Below are 21102 nucleotides of genomic sequence, written 5' to 3'. Positions count from 1 at the left end.
GACGGGAAATATGTACATGTAGACCCCACCCCACCAAATGCGCAAAACCACTTGACGGTTGACAAACTAAATCCAAGACTACAAAACCAGAAGTTCACTGCTGTTTTTTCTAAGAATGGTCCAACCCTCCAATTAATTAATAAACCCTCCTCCATTATCAAAATGAAAAATGCTAAACGCCTAATTATTCTGTTTAATTTGGGGTTAATTTTTGTCTTATTTTTTAATTTAAAAAATAACAAAATAAAAAGTAAAAGAAAATTTTAAATCAATAATTTTTATTTTTTTTCTCTTATTTTGTATTTTTTTAAAAAATAAGAATTATATTTTTATTCGTAATAATGACCAATTTTTTAAAAAAATTGGTCCTCATTATGAATAAAAATACAATTTTTTTTTTAATTTTTAAAATACCAAATAAAAGAAGAAATTAAAAAATAAAAAAAAAAGTTAGCTAAAAAATTGGTCATTATTATGAATAAAAATACCATTTTTTTTTTAAATACCAAATAAAAGAAGAAATTAAAAAATAAAAAAAAAGTTAGCTTAATTGGGTCTATTAGAAAAGTCAAAACTATTCAAGAATCAAAACCACAGCAAAAACCCATCACCCACTGAAACCAAAAACACTGGAATCAAACTCAGCCGATCAAACCACTCTCTGCTGCTTTTTCGCAACCTTTTACCCTGTTGATCTTCGCCATACTCACAACATAGCCCATTGTCTCCGAAAAGCCACTCCTTTTCGAACACCCATTATCCTAAAACCTATATTAACACCATTAAAACCTGCAAAAAACCTTATCAATTATCTAAACCTTAATCTGCTTAGAGAAGAAAATCTAAACGTTAATTTAGTTTCATGGAAGCTGCTAATCACGTCGGCTCAGGGGCTCACCCCTGCCCGGCTCCCGCGCCGGTCCGCCCCATCGCGTCGATCGGCACGCTGGGGCGCCACTTGGCCCGGCGGCTCGTGGAGATCGGGGCGAGGGACGTGTTCTCCGTGCCCGGCGACTTCAACCTTACGCTTCTGGACCACCTGATTGCCGAGCCGGAGCTGAACCTGGTCGGCTGCTGCAACGAGCTCAACGCTGGGTACGCCGCCGACGGTTATGCGCGCGCCAAGGGCGTTGGCGCCTGCGTGGTCACCTTCACGGTCGGCGGGCTCAGCGTTATCAACGCTATTGCTGGCGCTTACAGTGAGAACTTGCCGGTGATTTGTATAGTTGGTGGGCCCAACTCCAACGACTACGGAACTAACCGGATCCTCCATCACACGATCGGGTTGCCCGATTTCACTCAAGAGCTCAGGTGCTTTCAAACAGTCACCTGTACTCAGGTAACTTAGAAAGAAAGAAAGAAAGATAATCCATACGATCTGTGTCTGTTTGGGTGATATTCGACCATATTCATGTGTGATTAATAGTTGGTATTAAAATATTAATTAAATAATTTCTTTTAGTTTAAGCTTTTTCGTTTCAGTGATAATTTATTATGTAATGAGAATAAATGTCCTGAATTTGATCCTCTCTACTTTAATTCACTCCATTTTTTCAGTAAAATAAATGGAGTAAAATATTTTACTTTCGTAAATCTAAGCTTTTGGATAAGTCGGTGATTTGAGACGTGGCTTTAATTTAGGAAGATTTGGGTTGATATTGAAGTGCAATGGGGTGATGTTTTATGTGATGGGTAATGTGGCAGGCAGTGGTGAATAACTTGGACGATGCGCACGAGCAGATCGACACGGCAATTTCGATTGCCTTGAAGGAAAGCAAGCCGGTTTACATTAGTATCAGTTGTAATTTGCCGGGCATTCCTCATTCGACTTTCGCCAGGGAGCCCGTTCCCTTCTCTCTAGCGCCAAAGTATGGATTCTATCTCACTATTTAGATTTTGGGTTTTGAACTGATTTGAATTTGATTTTTATGGTTCATCCAGAATTTATGGCTTCCAATAATTAACGATGTTCTTATGATTTGATTTACTGATTAATGAGTGTGATATGTGTGATGGTAAAGTGCAAAGAAAGGATAATTTTGATAATGATGTAGCATGGACACATTTGAAGTAAGCTGTAAATATCTTGATGACATCATGGAGAGGAGAAAGAAGCTTGGTGTTTGTCAGTTTATAGTTAACTTCCTATTTACAGAAATACGTGAACAATTTGATGACAATAATATTTCTTGACTAGAAAATTTTGGACATAAAGCATTCTTTTTTTTTTTTTGTTTTTGTTTTTGTTTAAGTAACTCAGAAAGCATTCTTATTGAGCCCTGTTTATTTGCTTTGTACCTCTACATTATTTGTAAACTGTAGTCGATCATTCCCATTTCATTGCTCCTGGACACATTGAATATATGGAGTAGCTATATACTTTCTAGCCAAATAGATATTGATGAATTCAATTTGAAACAATGTGATCATGTTGGCCAATTTTGGTCAGTTCTGTATTGATTCTGTCTAATGTAACTATAACTTCCTGGGTTTTCTGTGCCTATCACTGTTTATCATCTTTTAAAGGGGGGAAAGCTCAGGGATAGATTTCGGCATCTTTTTGAGAATCACGAGTCTAACGTGCTACAATTAAAATTTTCCTTCTTGATATATAGCTCTTTTAGATTGGGCTGTAACGTTTGTTCCTAATTTTTCTTCCTTTAATCTTGTACATCTTGTTAGCTTCTTAAATTTTTGATCCCATTAGGGTGGTCGCTTCTCTTGTGTACTTTTTCTGTACGTGAGCTTTGCTTCTCCTCTTAATAAAAATTTTTATTCATAAAAAAAAGGCTCAGGGATAGGATTTTAGTTACTTTGAATCATTAAATTTTCTATATATCAGTGAATGGACTTACCATCGTTTTCATGCAGGGCCAGCAATCAATTAGGATTAGAAGCTGCTGTTGAAGCGACTGTTGAGTTTCTGCATAAAGCTGTGAAACCTGTCCTTGTGGGTGGGCCAAAGTTAAGGGTAGCAAAGGCGCAGAAGGCCTTTGTAGAGCTTGCAGATGCCAGTGGGTATCCGATAGCTGTTATGCCTTCAGCTAAGGGACTAGTACCGGAGCACCATCCACACTTCATTGGTACATATTGGGGTGCCGTCAGCACCAGCTTCGTTGGGGAGATTGTGGAGTCTGCTGATGCCTATGTTTTTGTCGGACCCATCTTCAATGATTACAGCTCTGTTGGTTACTCCTTGCTGATCAAGAAGGAGAAAGCAATTATAGTTCAGCCTAATCGTGTGACTATAGCCAATGGCCCCTCTTTTGGCTGGGTTTTCATGGCTGATTTCTTAAGTGCGTTGGCTAAAAAGCTCAAGCACAATAGCACAGCTCTTGAGAATTACCGCCGGATCTTTGTTCCACCAGGCATCCCTCTAAGATGCGAGAAAGAAGAGGCTCTTAGAGTTAATGTTCTCTTCAAGCATATTCAGGTGAGTGACAAGAATCACTATAAAAAACTACCCTTTTTTTGTCCTAGATTGTTGAGCTTTATGAAGGCATGCTCATTCATACTATGTGTTCTCCCTGAAAGAGTTCTCCTTGTCAAATGTCTGATATGGGTGGGAACCTATGGTTTAGTATACATATGCCTGGCTTGTTGCCTTCATTTTTTGTTCCCCTTTATTTGGGATTGTGAGATTGTGTCTTCTCCAAAATGGGAACCTTCTTTCATTTCTTCTTTTTCTGTACCATCCTCAGAGAGAAAGTATTAAGTCTTTATTATGGAATTTTGGGTTGGTAATCAAAAGTGATACGCAATTCACTTGTTAATCAAACAGGAGATGCTAGGTGGAGACACTGCAGTAATTGCTGAAACAGGAGACTCATGGTTCAACTGTCAGAAGCTCCGCCTCCCTGAGAACTGTGGGTAAGCTTGGTCTTCATTAAACTCATTGCTTTATAATCGAATACAAGATTTTATCCATCAGCAGGTTGCTGACGTTTTATCTCAATTGCATTTAGGTATGAATTCCAGATGCAGTATGGATCTATTGGCTGGTCAGTAGGTGCCACTCTTGGATACGCTCAGGCTGCCAAAGATAAGCGTGTGATTGCTTGCATTGGTGATGGTAGTTTCCAGGTTAGTGATAAATTAATATGAAATTTTTATGATGGTGCCCAGGGACCCTTTTTCTTGTTCCTGTCCCTGTCCCTATCCCTACCAAGCAAAACTTCTTCCATCCTTGCTTTGGGGAGTTGTGGGATCCCTGTCCCTGCCCTGTCGTCGTGTTATTGCTTAACCTTGCTATGGAATTTAGAGCATAGTGATTAAACAGTTTTCCCTTTATTCAGGTTACAGCTCAGGACATTTCAACAATGATTCGATGTGGACAAAGGACCATTATATTTCTAATCAATAATGGAGGCTATACAATTGAAGTAGAGATTCATGATGGCCCGTACAATGTGATTAAGAACTGGGACTACACTGGCCTTGTTGATGCCATCCACAATGGTGAAGGCAAATGCTGGACTGCCAAGGTTAGCATTCATGAATAGAGTTCTAACATACTAATTACAATTAAGAACAAATGGGCTTCATAATTTTTCATTTTATTTCACATTCGCGCTCCCTTTCTGAACTTACCCATTGCAACATTCTTCTTAGTTTGTGAATAATGTCCAAAATTTTACCATTTATTTAACACCAAGTATTGCCTCACCAATTATCAACCGTTTGTTTCTGATCAATGAGTATATATTGTTGTATTCCATAAAAAGCCTCTGGCCACAGACATACTATATTTGGTTTTTTCTTTGCCATTATAACTTGTTCTCTTCTCTCACATTTCATTCTTAGTATTATTACTTTTCTTTTTAACTGATTGTGTTACTTGAAAAGTATTATTGTGTTCTGCGTGTTGGCATCCGTTTCCTGCTTATTATCCCAGTTAACTTCGAAATCACATGATTCACAAATGCAAATCTGAATGGATCAGTCTGAACCTTGTATGTCATAAGGCCATAAAAACCAAACAAGATTGACTTATCCCAAAGGACACAAAATACCCCAGTCAGATTCAAAATGATTGGATGGCATTCACTTGTGGTTTCCCATCTCTGAAGATGCATTGCAGAATGTTTCTATGATAGCTAGCAATCTACCAGGTTTCTCCTGAAGTGTATTGATGGATTCATTTGGCAAAATGCAGGTACGTAAAGAGGATGAACTGACGGAAGCAATTGCAACAGCAACAGGAGCACAAAAGGATTCTTTATGTTTCATTGAAGTATTTGTGCATAAGGATGACACCAGCAAAGAGCTGCTGGAATGGGGATCCCGAGTTGCTACTGCTAATGGCCGCCCTCCAAATCCTCAATAACAGATTGGCGGTAGAAGAGTTCTTTCTGCAGATTTGAAATCGGTCTCCTGAGCTCTAATTCTGGAAAGTCTTCTAGCAGTAGCAATAAGAGAAGATACGGTTTGCTTAAATTTTTGAGAGATTTCTACTTATCCTGTTGCTGCATCCTTCTTTCTATTGTAAAGAACTTTAATTGCTGCATTGTATATCAGTACTGAACCATCTGGAGCTGTTTGTATGTGGCTGAGCCTAACAACTTTGATGAAGAATAAGCAACTTTGATTGTGGTGGTAGATGGTAAACTTCAATCTAGTGGTGACTCCCATCTCTCTTAACTTGCCCACTGCATTTTGGATTTTAGTGGCTTCTGGTACTAGGAAACTTATCTGGCATTTCGTTCAACCTACCTCTACATATACATACATGCTTTTCTCGGTTTGTGTATTATTGCTAGTATTATTCAGGATTGACAATTTTTGATACAATCTATGAACCTAATACGAAATTAGCGAGTTAGAGTTTGGGTCAAAGTGGGGCGACTTGCTTTAACATGTTTAATAAACCGGTTAATCTGTTTGACCTGTATTAAAATCTCCTCCTCTTTAAAAAAAATTAGAAAAACCCTAAAACTACAAAAAAGGTAAGCAAGTAAAAGTCTAAACCTAGAGCTATACATGTGCTGTTTCAGATTGGACCCAACTCCTCAAATTATGGGATCGAAAGGATTACAACTTTGTGGTTGAATCACGGAGGGTGTGGCCTATAAGTCAAATTACAATGTCTTGGTTGAATCACGGAGGGTGCGGCCTATAAGTCAAATTACAATGTCTTAGTACATATAAGGGCATAGTATTTCGTCATTAAATATTTATAGATAAGTAAAGCTACCAAAGTAAAAAGGACAACCATCGGGTTAGTGTTAATAGAGTGGGTCACCATAAATGTTGGCGTTAGGGTGTGGTGGTATTTTACGATTCTAGCATCCTATATAGATTAAATATAATCTTAATCATGTGTATATAAGCTATTAGACACAATTCTTGTGGAAAAGTATTATGCTCTTAGAAGTTCTCAACCTAAAATTCTCAACTCATCTCATTAGTCATGTGCTGTTAGGTGCAACTGAGATTCTTCCAAGAATCCTGTCAAAAACCTTTAAGCTCTTAACCCAGTGGGCAGCTCCTCGGCTTGACTGGCCAATAAATTAATTACAGGAAAAGTAGCTCAGCCAACCGATTATGTGAAAGCCTGAGTTTGAATTTCATCCACAACTTGAAAACTTGTCCTCGTCCAGTTCTTACTTTTTTTATTTTTTAACAATACGTTTATAAAATAGCATGTCAAACCCGTCAAACATGTCATGTTTTGGTCAACTCAACACGACCTATTTATTAAAGGGGTTATGCAAGTCGGGTCGTGTTGTACTAACCCGGCCAAGACGACTTGTTTATCAAACATGTCGTGTTTTGTCACCTGTTTATTTAAATGGATCTTTTTAGGTTGAGAGGCTTGATTAGTTTAAATAAATATGTCATATCAGGGTTGACCCTTAACAGGTTGGCGAGTCAATACAAACCCGACAAGCCAACCTAGATTGGCGGCCCTACTTGAGAACTTCATTCTAGTCTGCACTTGTCCACTAGCTATAGGGAAAAAGTGGTAGGTGGATGAGTGTAAATATGGTGATAAAATGAGGAGATTTGACTATGCTTTCACATGAATGGCGAATGACTCAATAAAGAAAATATCAATAACCCTAATATAAAATGGATAATGTTATTTAGTCAAATTTTTATAGGACTGTTATACAACTTGATAACATGACAATGAAAATTGGTCACTCGATTAGCATTTGCAAAAAAAAAAAAAAATTAAGGGTTAATTTTCATTGCTACATCATTTTAGTTTTATGTCAGTCCTATACCATGAATATGAAAAAGAATGCGGGCTGAAATTGGATCTGGTGCGGACAACACAAAAATCTGAGAGTAAACTTGGCGTTTGGAACCGTTGATGAAACTGATGATGATCCTATATGGCAAGAGAGAAATTATGTGAGCTTAGATGAGCTAGGTTGCTAGTCGGTGGACAGCGGTACAGGAATGGTGTCAAAAGTGGCCGGAGGATCGCTGTGGGAGGTAGTGGAGTAACAAGATCAGTCATTTTGGAGTAACAAACTTCGAAAGCAAAAGTCTATATTACAAGATAAAACCATAAAGGGACAGGGAAATAAAAACACAAATAAAACAACAAAAACATAAAAACAAAACAAATAACAGAAACACAATAAATCAATAATAGAACCCATCAACAACAACAACAATACCTACCGAGAGAACAGGTGTGTGATAGGCTCACGCTAGCGCACCAAACATTCCCTTTTCCCTCCCTTTTTTCCTTTTAAGATTATATATGCAAAATATTTTTCTATATATATATATATATATATATATATATATATATATATATAGTTTTTTCACTGTTTTTTTTTTTCATCTTCTAAGCCAAAAGGGTAAAATAAAAGGAAATAGTTGTCACTTTTTTAGGCAGTGGAAAGGAACAGAGTAAACTCTTTATAAGAAGCAATCCTGATAAGCATTGAACGTACACGCTCATCAATCCCCCTCCCTCCTTCCTTTCTATTGAGCCATGGCTTTTTGCTCCTCTCTTGTGTCACCGAAACTACCGTTTATCAAACTCTTCCTCTTATTATCCACCATCATGAGGGGCGGGGTTGGACAGTCCTACACATCAGTCTTTATCTTCGGAGACTCACTCGCCGACACCGGAAATATATTCTTCCTTGATCCATCTTTCCACTCTCTCTTCCCTCCGTACGGGGAGGCCTACTTCCACCACCCCACCGGACGCTGCTGCAATGGCCGTATAATCACAGACTTCATTGGTAGGCATGCATTCATGTGTACCCTTCATGCAGCTGGTTTAGTCTTTTTCATTGTACATATATACCATATCTATCAATATTGTTCATGTTCTTTATATATCTCCTTCAATGGGCAGCTGAATCTCTAGGATTCCCATTGGTACGGCCATATCTTGGGATGACTAACATTACAAGTATTGAAGAGGGTGTGAATTTTGCTGTTGTGGGAGCAACAGCATTGGACGCAGCTTTCTTTGAGGAAAGGGGAATTGATAACTTGGTTACAAACTGCTCTCTAAGAGTTCAGTTGGATTGGTTCAAGCAAATTCTTCCATCTCTCTGCAACACATCTTCAAGTAAATTTCTTTCTTCTTCTTTCACTCCCTCCCTTTTTATAATCATTTCCAGCTCCACCGAGTCATTGTTGGAGTTGATTAAAATAGAAGAAACTTTACAAAACTTTAATGAACTTACAAACGTTTTGACACAATTCCTTAAAATTAAAAAATGCTTAATTAAGGGTATCGAACTTTCAATTTTTTCCAATTACCTTCCTTTCGTTAAGATTTTCTATTAAATTTTGTCAAAATTTCAAAAAATACCATTTTTTTATTTTATTTTATTTTTTTAATAAAAAAAATGAATCTTTGCAATTTATGGAAGCATCACTTCTCGTGAATTATTATTATGACTTTTGCAATGCCCCCCATAAAGTTCAATTTCTCTCAATTTATTGTATTTCATTTTTTAATTTTTTGCAATCTCACATATCGGTTAACTTTTCCCAAAGAAAATTGCAAAGATTAAGGCATTGAGGTTCAAATTTAACGGTATTTACAAAAATACCCATGCCTCATCACTTTTACAATCATACTCTTAAACTTTTAAAAGTGTCAATTTAGGATTATTATCTTTCAGAAGTTTGCAATATTAACCATCCCGTTAAAATTTTGCGTTGAATCCTAATAGAAGAAGTGAAATCTCCAAAACACCCTTAAGATAAAAAAACCCTTGAGATGTTTATAAAATTACAAAAATATATTAAATTTGGACGGTGGGGATTTCACTTTCTCAGTTTGCAAACTTTTGACATATGGTAATCCTAAATTTACACTTTTTAAAATTTAAGAATATGATTATAATAGTGACAAAAAATCCAAGACAGTATCTTAAAATATTTTAAATATTATCTACAAAAGGAGTTTAGACAGTAGGAACTTCAGACACTTCATCAAGTTTGACAGGGGCATAGTCTGACTGAGTTCCCATCAAGATATTAGGGAGACCAAAAATAGATAATACTAATAAAATTGAAAATTTCAATTTAGAAAGTCGAATTCTCACTCCAACTCATTATCTTGTCATGCCTTATCGATTGCACGGACTTGGTGGTAATTAATATTTAAAGAGAAGACCAACCCCCACCCCGTGCGACGGAATGGCCGGTGGGCCGGTAGGTCCGTGGGCCTTCTTTTACTTTAATTTCAACGACGCCAACTGAAGGTCAAGCAACAATAAAACGAAGGTCCGGTTGTCCAACGATTTTGACATGGATGGTGCATGTGATTGATTTCAAATTTTCAAGCGAGTGGAAAATTCAATTAAGAGAAGAAAAAAAAAAAAATTGTATACTCTATTACAAGTGTTTTTTGTTTTTTGTTTTTGTTTTGTTTTGTTTTGTTTTTTGTTTTTTGTTTTTTTTTTTTTTTTTTGTATTTTTCACCCAATAAGTTTTTATTTTTTTATTTTTTAAATGAGGGGAGCAAACTGGAACCAAAACTTCAAAATAGAGTATGAGTTGTAATTTGTTAAAATTAATGAGGTAAATTTACAGGGATTTCTTTGGAACAGGATCCTCTTCAGTCCATTTTGGACTGGAGAAAATCCAGTTCATAGCTAGGATTTATTCTTAGAAATCCTAGAACTACAAATGAGACATCTGTCTACTAACAAAAAAATACTAATAAAATATTATTTTCATACTAAAAAAAATATAAAATAAAAAGATTAAAAAATAAGGGATGGTTGGTCACCCCATTTGGGGTGGCCGGACCACCCCAGTTGGGAGCTGGGGTGGCTTTGAAGCCACCCTAGACCAAAAAAATTTTGTTTGGCCCTTGGGGGTGGCCGGACTACCCCTTATTATTTTATTTTATTTTTTAAAGATAAAATACTATTTTATTATTATTTTGTGTTAATGGACAGATGTCTCATTTGTGGTTCTAGGATTTCCAAGAAGAAATTCTAGCCATAAATTGGAGATGATCATATTCCGATTTCTTTTGCATATGAATTAATGCATGATCTTGGTTATTAATGTAAGCACTTAATTAGTTATATTATTTATAATGTAATGATGATTTACAGAATGCAATGAGAAGTTTGAAAGATCTCTATTTCACATGGGAGAGATCGGAGGCAACGACTACAATTATCCATTCTTTCTGCTACGAAGCATAGAAGAGATTAAGACATTCGTGCCTCTAGTGATTACAGCAATGGCTTCAGCCATTAAGGTAACAATTTATGGTTAATTTATGGATCCCATCAAATATCTGGCCTAACCCACATATATGCAGGGGCGAAATTAATAAAATTTTGTTTGGGGAGACTGAAACTAAAAACAAGAATTTATTTCTTGTAAATTCTCATGCATTTTCAACAATATGGTAACATGAGTTGACGCTCTTGGCACTCAGCCGCATTGATCTACCATTTACAAACGAAAAACCCCTACCGTTAGGGAATATTGATAAATCAAATGAATATTTCTTTTATAGATGTTAAATCTTTGTAAAGGACACAAATACCCTCAAATATAAACATTAAAAACTTAGAAAAATTAAATTAAAACAAGAATTAAATAAAATCTAAAAAAAAAACTTAAACTTTCATATATTTTTTTTTTTTTTTTTTAAAAAACTAGACTTAGGGGGTGGTGGCTGGACCAGCCCCTAAGCCCATAGGGGTGGCTCGGCTACCCCAAAAAAAATTCATAGTGGGGTATTGGATTGGCCACCTCCGAATCCCATAGGGGGGTGGCTGAACAACTCCCATAAATTGATTTTTTTTTTTTTTTGGTGCCTCTTTTGAAACTTTTTTATTATTATATTTATTTAATTTTAAGGGCATTTTATATAGATTTTGTTTATATAATTATGGTATTGCGTTATTTCAAGTTTTTTAAGGAGCGGTTGACTAACTAAAGGAGAGTTTTTGTAAGTAAATGTTAGTTCAATGCAGCTGAATGTCAAGAGTACTGTTAGTTTTTAGTACGATATTGAAAATGTGTCAAGGCTACAAGCAAACATTTGGTGAATGGAAAGTTAGGAATACCTAGACTTCAAACTGTAAATGCACTAGGATGTTGCTTTCATATTTTCTCTCTCTCTCTCTCTCTCTCTCTCTATATATATATATACCACTTTTGAAGAGAATTTCTTTCATCATCTAAACATTTGCGTCGCAGGAGTTGATTGATCTAGGGGCAGTGACTTTCATGGTGCCCGGGAACATACCATCTGGATGCTCTCCAGCCTACCTAACATATTATGAGACTGCAGATAAGGAAGAATATGACCCTGAAACAGGCTGTCTGACGTGGTTAAACAAGTTTTCTGAGTACCACAATGAGGAGCTTCAGAAAGAACTAACGAGGATACAAACACTCTATCCTCATACCAATATCATCTACGCTGATTATTACAATGCTGCGATGCGTTTATATCGGTCTCCAACCCAATATGGTAACTCCAGCCAGCACTTTCCTAATAATTAATTATTGTTATTTTGCACCTTCGTTGACAGCATAGCTTGAAAATGCATATATAAGTTATTAGTACTTAATTAGCATGCACTTGCTTGAGACTAATGGACACTAGAAAGGGTAGGAAAAATGTATAAGTCTTAAAAGTGAGTTTGCAAAGAAAAAAGGATAAAAGAAAATCATTTATTAATATAAGTTCAGACACAGCCTTCTTTTAGAATGGATTGAAATAAATTTCTTCAATCCACTTTAAAGGAAAACTTTGTTTTATTGGGTCCTAAATTAATTAATTTTTTGGGTTTAAGAATTATGGCTAATTAGAAAACTTTGCATTAATTAGTCACAATATATTCTATAATATCAAAAAGCTTTTATACTAATTATACCAGCTACATGTCCATCGCAGGGTTTACCGGAGGAACACTTACGGCATGCTGCGGAGGGGGAGGCCCATACAATTACAATGCATCAGCGGAATGTGGCCAAAGTCCACTAATTCGTGCTTGTGATGATCCTTCACAGTATGTTAGTTGGGATGGCATGCACTTAACAGAAGCCGCATACAGATTGATTACCAACGCTATTCTAGAAGAAACATATGTACATCATTCCACAAGTTAGTAGTAGTATTTATATATGAATTATTTCCCGAAATGTGACATTAATTTTATTATGTGTTCCTTCGTATGATTTATTGGCTTATAATTTGGATGACCTTCTTGGCAAACTAGGCTTTAGATGATTGGAACTTTTCCATTAAAGTTGTTTCGTTTTCTGACTCCTTAGGGTTTTACAAGTTGCTGTTTCTACCAGACATGCAGTTTGACGAGTAAGAGTAATGCTAAAATGAAGACTTTTGTCCATCTCGTCCCTCCAAACGTGATGTGTTGTTTAAAATTATAATTGGATTTGAAATGTATCATTATTGGATCAATTTTGACACAATAGCAATTTTAAAAACCACATCAACGTTTGGAGGGACAAGAGAGAGACAAAAGTCTTTCTTCTAGCTAGCATTATTTGCGATCCGATTCACTAGCTAGGGCTACACTTTATATCGCAAATCTTTTAGATAAACTTCTTAAAAGCATTCACATTGGCCTCAACAAATTAAATAATGAAAAAGTTATTTTGGCTAGCCATGTAGCAAAACTTTCTCAAAAAGACTCCACGTACGATTCAATAAAATGGCTAAAGATTGCTGAGGTGCTGTTGTGTTTAGTAAATTTTGCTGAGCAGACTGTACCTCAACAAATCATTAGCTATGTCCCAACGGGTTAGCTCAATCGGTTGTGAACTATGCCTCATGAAGCAAAGTTTACTAGCTCGAATCCTCCTCCCCTATTTTCATCCCTTATGCAAACATGTCAAAATAAAATTCTTAGTTGTAGTAAAGAAAAACAATAATCTTGTATCTTCTCTTAGTTATAGTAAAGAGAAGATATGGTTTGCTTAATTTGAAAGAGATTTCTACTTATGCTGTTGCTGCATACTTCTTTCTATTGTAAAGAACTTTAATTGCTGTATATCAGTACTGAACCATATATCTGGAGCTGTTTGTATATGGCTGAGCCTAACAACTTTGATGAAGAATAAAAGCAACTTTGATTGTGATGGTAGATGGTAAACTTCAATCTAGTTGTTTCTCCCCTCTCTCGTAACTTGCCTACTACATTTTGGATTTGAGTGGCTTCTGGTACTAAGAAACTTACCTGGCATTTTTGACGCCGAGCAGAACTAAGATTGTTTTGACAGCGTATTATAGCAGCAGAAACTAAGAATTGAAGATTGAAAAGGGAATTCAGGAAGAGAGAAAATAACAAATAGGAAAGAGAAAGTCCCTAAGTGCTCCCAATAAGCAAACAGAGAAATAACTCTAAAAGACTTAAATTTAATTTATAATATAAACTGAATTCTAAATATAACAAAGAGTAGATGCCTTTATATAGGCTAGGCACCTCCTAAATTAACAAGGAAAAGGAAAACAAATCCTAATAGGAAAAGGAAAATAAATCCTAATATGAAAGGAAAAACCCAATCGTTACTGAAAATGGAAAACTAAAACACACATGCATAATTAAAATAACAATTTTCTCAAATTCCTCCTGCATCAGTCTCTTCGGGTTGGAAAGAACTCGCCCTCAAGTTCAAATCATCTTTTCCTCAATCTTTTGAATGTCCAATTAATCTCTTACATCCTATACTTCTCAACATCAATGCAACTTGATATCGGAAGAGAAACAATTTACAATCCATCACAACATGACTGTGAATAGTAGTTTAAAAATTCTTCATATCATATTGAGATACTTCAATCTTCACACGGTATTCATTTATCTTCTCCCATTCATGCGGCATATAAATCTCCCAAATATGATCAACTATTTCTTCCTCTTTGAAAATAAAATTTTCCTCCACCTCTATAATATCTTCATCATCGACATATGTATCATAAATTCGTGGAGAATTCCAATCCATGAAACATTGAGAAAGATCTTGAACGTCTTCTTCATGTTGAAACTCTTCATCAACAAACTTAATTATGAAGTCTAAGTCCTCATGTCGTTCATCCCGAATACGTTGTTCTCGAAATAGAACAGGCTTGTGATATGAGTTCTCGAAATTGAATTTTGAATTGCAACTATCAATATCGCAATACATCTCCAAGTTTTGCGCTACTAGACATTGGGTTAACTCTGCAACCTGCCTCTGCAAATCTTCAATTATCACGTCTTGTATACTGTACTCATGGTAAGGGACTTCCTCCTTCGGAACCTGTCAACGTCGACCACAACCAACAGTCATAAAAACTAATGAAAAAAATTCATCCCAAGAAGACGCTAAGCTTTGATACCAACTGACGTCGGGCAAAATTACAATTGTTCTGACAACGTATAATAACAGCAGAAATTAAGAATTGAAGATTGAAAAGGAAATTCAGGAAGAAAGAAAATAACAAACAGGGAAGAGAAAGTCCTTAAGTGTCCCAAATAAGCAAACAGAGAAAAACTCTCAAAGACTTAAATTTAATTGATAATATAATCTGAATTCTAAATATAACAAAGAGTAGATGCCTTTATATAGGCTAGACACCTCCTAAATTAACAAGGAAGAAGAAAAACAAACCTAATTGGAAAAGGAAAACAAATCCTAATAGGAAAGGAAAAATTCAATCCTTATTGAAAAAAAGGTTAACCCCCTTAAATTACCACCCCAATGACAATCTATCCCCCAAACTATCAATTGCGACAATGTACCCCCAAAACTATCAAAACAATGACAATGTACCTCTAATTTTTTAAAAATGATGAAATGAGCCTTACTAGAATAAAACTACTAAATTTTAATTTTTTTTCAAATTTTTTAGAGTACTTTTGTCTTATTGAAAATTCTATAGGGGTAATTTCATCATTTTGTTAGCATTGGGGGGTACATTGTCATTGGTTTGGTAGTTTGAGGGGTAAATTGTCGTAATTGATAGTTTGGGGGGTAGATTGTCATTGTGGTGGTAGTTTGAGGGGGTTAAGTGGACTTTACCCTTAAAATAACAATTTTCTCAAATTCCGCCTGCATCAATTTCGTTCAACCTACCTCTACCTCTACATATACATACTTGCATTTCTCGGTTTGTGTATTATTGCTAGTATTATTCAGGATTGATAATTTTTGACACGACCAGTGATCCTAACATGAGATTAGTGAGTCAGGGTTTGAGTCAAATTGAGTGGACCCGCTTTAACTTGTTTAATAAATGGGTTTATTTGTTTGACCCAATGCTAAAATCTCCCTCTTTCTTAAAAAAATTAAAAATTAAAAAAAATAGAAAAACCCTAAAACTACAAAAAAAAAAAGTAAGGGAGTAAAAGTCAAAACCTAAAGCTATACAGGTGCTGGTTCAGATTGGACTGAACTCGTCAAATTATGGGATCAAAAGTATTACAACTTTGTGGTTGAATCACGGAGGGGGCGACCTATAAGCCAAATTAAAATGTCTTGGTACATACATATATGGCATAGTATTTTGTTGTTGAATATTTATGGATAAGTAAAGTTGCCAAAACAGAAATGACCGAACTCGTCAAATTATGGGATCAAAAGTATTACAGTTTTGTGGTTGAATCACGGAGGGGGCGACCTATAAGCCAAATTAAAATGTCTTGGTACATACATATATGGCATAGTATTTCGTCATTGAATATTTATGGATAAGTAAAGTTGCTAAAACAGAAATGACAACCGTACATACATATATGAGCATAGTATTTCGTCGTTGAATATTTATAGATAAGTAAAGTTGCCAAAACAGAAATAACAACCATCGGGTCAGTGTTAATAGAGTGGGCCACTATGAACATTGGCTATGGAGTGTGGTCGTATTTTACGATCCTAGCATCCTAGGTAGATTAAATCTAATTTTAACCATGTGTATATAAGCTATTAATTAAACACCATTCCTGTGAATCAGCAATGGAAAAGTATTATGCTCTTGGAAGTTCTCAACCTAAAATTCTCAACTCATTAGTCATGTGCTATTAGGTGCAACTGAGATTCTTCCAAGAATCCTATCAACAACCTTTAAGCTCTTAACCCAGTCGGCAACTCCTCGGCTTGACTGGCCAATAAATCAATTACAGTGAAGGCAACAATGTATTCCTTCTTAGTAGCCATTTTTCAACCAAATAACGTACCTTAAAGATAGCTTGAAAGATCCTCTTCTCTCTTTCGATTGAGCTCAAGAAAGATCGTGAATGACTCGCTCGAGGAGTTAGCTGTGTAATTGTCTGGAGGAAAAGTAGCTCATCCAACCGATTATGTGAAAGCCTGTGTTTGAATTTCATCCATAAATTGGAAACTTGTCCTCGTTCAGTTTTTACTTTTTATTTTTTATTTTTGCAATAAGTTTATCAAATAACATGTCAAATTAACCGGTCAAACAACTCATGTTTTGGTCAACTCAACATGACCTATTTATAAATGGGTTATGCAAGTCGGGTCGTGTCGTGCAAACCCGGCCAAGATGACTTGTTTATCAAACATGTCGTGTTTTGTCACCCGTTTATTTAAATGGGTCTTATTAGGTTGAAGGGTTTGATCAGTTTAAGTAAACATGTCGTGTTAGGGTTGACCCTTAACAGGTTGACGGGTCGACACAATCCCAACAAGCCAACCTAGATTGCTACATTTTGGTCTTCATTCGGTCCACTAGCTATAGGGAAAAGGTGGTAGGTGGAATGAGTGTAAATATGGTAATAAAATGAGGAGATTTGACTATGCTTTCACATGAATGGTGAATGACTCAATAAAGAAAATCAATAACCCTAATATGAAATGGATAATGCTATTTAGTAGATTGTTATATGACTGTCATACAACTTAATAACATGACAGTAAAAATTGATCATTCAATCAACATTTGTAAAAAAATAATAATAATTAAGAGTTAATTTTCAATGTTACACCATTTCAGTTGTATGTCAGTCTAATACCCACTACAAAAAACATAACAATTAGTAAGGTGTTTACTGTGCATTACTTTCTAGCACATTACAAATTAGTAGCGTGTCGATTTGTAACATGTTACTAAATATTTTAGTAACGTGTGAAATGAAACACGCTACGAATTTGTAACGTGTTATTTCTAACACGTTACCAATTCCATTAATATTATTTATGCTATTAACATTATATTAATAGTTCTAGCTATAATATATACTAAAATGATTTATTTAGATTTCATAATAATTTTGTTATATTTCATGATAATATAAACTAAAGTAGTGACGAATTGTTGCTCAAGTACAAATTATTTATTTTACTGCAGTACTACATAGTGATAGTTATCATATTGTAATGATATATATAGTTAAACTATTCAATGTTATTAACAAATAACATTGTGATTTCTTGTAATAATATTATATATATATATATATATATATATATATACAGTGGCGGATTTACACAGGGGCGACCTGGGGGCAAGCGCCCCTGGTAAATTTTTTTTAAAAAAATTTCAATAAGCATTTTCAATCAAAATTGTAAGGGTGCCCCTGGTAAAAAAAATTTCCAGGGCACCCTTGGCCTTCTACTTTTTGTCGTTCAAATGGTCGTTATGGGAAGAAATGAGGCTATTTTTTATTAAAAAGAGAGAATAAAGTTATATTTTATTAGTGGAGAGAGAGTAGATAATAGTTTATTATTAAAAAAAGATAGTGGGTGAATTTTTTAGTGTTTTTGGTCATAGTTTATAGATAAATGTGGTTTTTTTTTTTTTTTTTTTTTTTTTTTTTGGCTAAATTTAGACTTTAGTCTCTTTTATGTAGGCTTAGACTCTAATGTAATTTATGTTTTGAGATTTGAGACTTTTCTAAAAGAAATAACCGTATATATGCTAATAGCCCACTAAAAATACTCATTTTTCTTATACACTAGTAGTCATTTAATTGTACTTAGTTTATTTCGTAGATAGTTAAATTATTATGTGTTTGTGACGTCATTAGATGAAGATTTTTAATAGTTACTTTGATTTTTTTTTTTTTTTAGTAATTTGATGAGTTTGATTTGATTTGTGATACGTATAGTATGGCATTATTTATTTTTTGATTGTATTTACTGTATTATAAAAAATATATATAACGCATAAAGAGAAAAAAAAAAAAAAAAAAAAATTTACGCCCCTGGTAACTCCAATTCCTAGATCCGCCACTATATATATATATATATATATATATATATATATATATATAAGATTAGGAAAACACTAGTGTAATGATATATTTAAGATTAGCAAATATATATATATATTTGCTAGTGTTTTCCTAATCTTATATATATATAAAATAACCAATTAGTTTGTAAGATCCATATGTATATGGAGAAAATTTTATTTGAAAAAACATGTGATCTCAAGTGATTTTAAAAAACTCCTTATTCAATTCTTCAACCGCCCAATTTCTAGCTATGATTCACATTATATTTATAAGAAGAATATGTAAGTTTTGCTTGGTTGTTGTTGTTGTTGTTGTTGTTTTTTTTTTTTTTTTTTGGTGACAATTTGGTGTATTAATTGATCTTAAATAAAGAATTCTTAGATATTATGGTTAACATATACAATATATGTATATGTTGTCAATTGATTTAGAGATTTGGAAAAAAAAAAAAAACACATCTTGAAACTAACACTCAGTTTTTAATATCTCTCGAATTAAAGTCTGCATTAATATCTACTCAAACTACAAGAAAAGTTTGCATGGTAACCAAAATGATAAAAATACCACTATAAAAAATTTAGGGAAAAATACATAAAATCAGAAAAAATATTAAAAATTTGGTAACCCATTTCAGCGAGTAATGGGTTACCACAAGTATATGACAATTTTATATATCCAGTTGGAAGAAGTTTTTCCGACACAATTTTTTTAAAATAAAATCTGTCCAAAAAGAGTTTTTCCGATACTATATCTATATATATATATATATATATATATATATTTTCTGACACAATATAGTTTTCAGACACTATATATATATATATGTTTTATTTTAAAATTCAAAATATGAAAATTGGTAATGTGCCACGTGTGGCACGTTACTAAATGGCTTTTTCCCCCAATTTCTCCTCCAGCAGCTTCTATCTTTTTCTTCCGCCTCCTCTGTTTTTCCTTCTTTTTCTTCTTCCTCCAGAGCGCCAGTACACTACCCCTCCCAAACAGCGATTTTTCTCTCTTCCTGCTCCGGCCGTTTGGTTCTCCTTCGGCGTTCCTCACTCTCCGGCGTTCTCTCTCTCTGCTTCTAGCTCCTCCCGTGCGCACATCGTACGCCCTCCTCTCTCCCTCGATCGGTCGTTTTTCTCTCTTCTACTCCGGCCGGCGATGTCTCCCTCCCAGCGGCCTCTGTGACTCCAATGGCGTCGAACCCAAGTAACTCTCCGACACTCTCTCCCTCTCCAATATACTGCAGGTATATATATATATATAGTTTGATTTCCTGATGGTATAATTTAGTGTGGGGGCAGAACTGAAAAAAAAAAATTTGTGGGGATAAAATTAATTTTTGAGGGTCTACCTCATAAAAAAAAAAAGAAGGTTTTTGGGAGATTATCCATCTGGTTGGTTGATTTTTCCAGCAGTCTAATTTTTTTTTTTGGCGGGGTGGGGGGGCGTTGGGTGTTGGAGGTTTGCCAAACAGTTCCTTTTTGTTTCACTCATCAACAATTTGTCACCTTGGTAAAGCCGCCCAAAGGAAAAATATGTTATTGATGTAAACTCTGGTTAGCCCAAGTCTTTTTGCTTCATACTGCCACCCGACTGAGATAACAACTGTCTTAGTGCATGCATTTCAATTATTCATGTATGATTCATGAACAGAACTTCTATAAATAATGCCTACAATACTCATGTAAGTTCTATGTCCCTACACCTAATGATAGAATAGCAAGTCTGAAAGCAATATTAGAGCTATGTAAAAATTTCTCACTGTGAATACATCTATAACTATTTGCTTCATCTTCCCCTTTACTGGAATTCAATTTATGCATTCTCTAACTTATTTATGAGATTTCCCCTGTTTTCAACTTTCATTTCTTGTTCCCTGGCAATTGTTTGGACTTAGCAGGGTTTGTGGTCATGTTTTTAGTTTTTGCAAGAAACAAATGCATCTTCTTTGTATGGAGACTAAGAATTAAATCTCCCAACATATGGATGCATAGGGAGAGTCTAATGAGTGTTGGTGGCACTTCCTTCATGGAATGGACCAAGTGCCATAATTCCAATGGAGTGTGATGGTTTGGAATTTTTATGACAGGTGGGGCATTTTGTTGCTATCTGCTGCCATTGTTTTGAAATGTTTGGCTCTACCATTGATCAACAATCTCAGCCATGCTTGTTGAATTAGATCATCTTTTCATGACTTAGTACAATCAGTGTAGAATTTCATTAATATTTGAGTTGAAAGATTTTTTATTGTCTTCTAGAGACAATTTTTACAGAGTCAACACTTAACAAGTTAGGAGTGAATTGGCCATATTTTGTCACTTGAATATGATGGGAAGGATTACTAGTGACCAATATTAGTATTGTTGTGAAAATTAATTAATGTAGCTCAAATGACAATATACTCGTTTTATAGAACATCCAGTAGGTACTCACC

At 35.0% G+C, this 21102-nt stretch overlaps 2 protein-coding genes across 2 annotated transcripts; both read left to right on the top strand.

The window, feature by feature from the left end:
- The first annotated feature begins 594 nt into the window (after nucleotides 1-594).
- LOC132171918 (pyruvate decarboxylase 1) lies at nucleotides 595-5617 on the top strand. Its single transcript, XM_059583331.2, has 7 exons — nucleotides 595-1339; nucleotides 1705-1868; nucleotides 2872-3433; nucleotides 3782-3870; nucleotides 3966-4083; nucleotides 4296-4484; nucleotides 5156-5617. The coding sequence occupies exons 1-7, from the start codon at nucleotides 863-865 to the stop codon at nucleotides 5324-5326; spliced, it is 1770 nt and encodes a 589-aa protein (XP_059439314.2). The 5' UTR covers nucleotides 595-862; the 3' UTR covers nucleotides 5327-5617.
- A 2310-nt stretch (nucleotides 5618-7927) lies between these two features.
- Nucleotides 7928-12646, top strand: LOC132172198 (GDSL esterase/lipase At1g28580-like). The gene is made up of 5 exons (XM_059583651.2): nucleotides 7928-8210; nucleotides 8327-8545; nucleotides 10557-10705; nucleotides 11659-11935; nucleotides 12362-12646. Exons 1-5 carry the CDS (start codon nucleotides 7955-7957, stop codon nucleotides 12574-12576), a joined length of 1116 nt encoding a protein of 371 aa, XP_059439634.2. The 5' UTR covers nucleotides 7928-7954; the 3' UTR covers nucleotides 12577-12646.
- The last annotated feature ends 8456 nt before the right edge of the window (nucleotides 12647-21102 follow it).

The sequence above is a fragment of the Corylus avellana genome, chromosome 1, assembly GCF_965113065.1.
Source record: "Corylus avellana chromosome 1, dhCorAvel1.hap1.2, whole genome shotgun sequence".
Classification (NCBI taxonomy): domain Eukaryota; kingdom Viridiplantae; phylum Streptophyta; class Magnoliopsida; order Fagales; family Betulaceae; genus Corylus; species Corylus avellana.
This window is presented reverse-complemented; position numbering and strand designations above follow the sequence as displayed.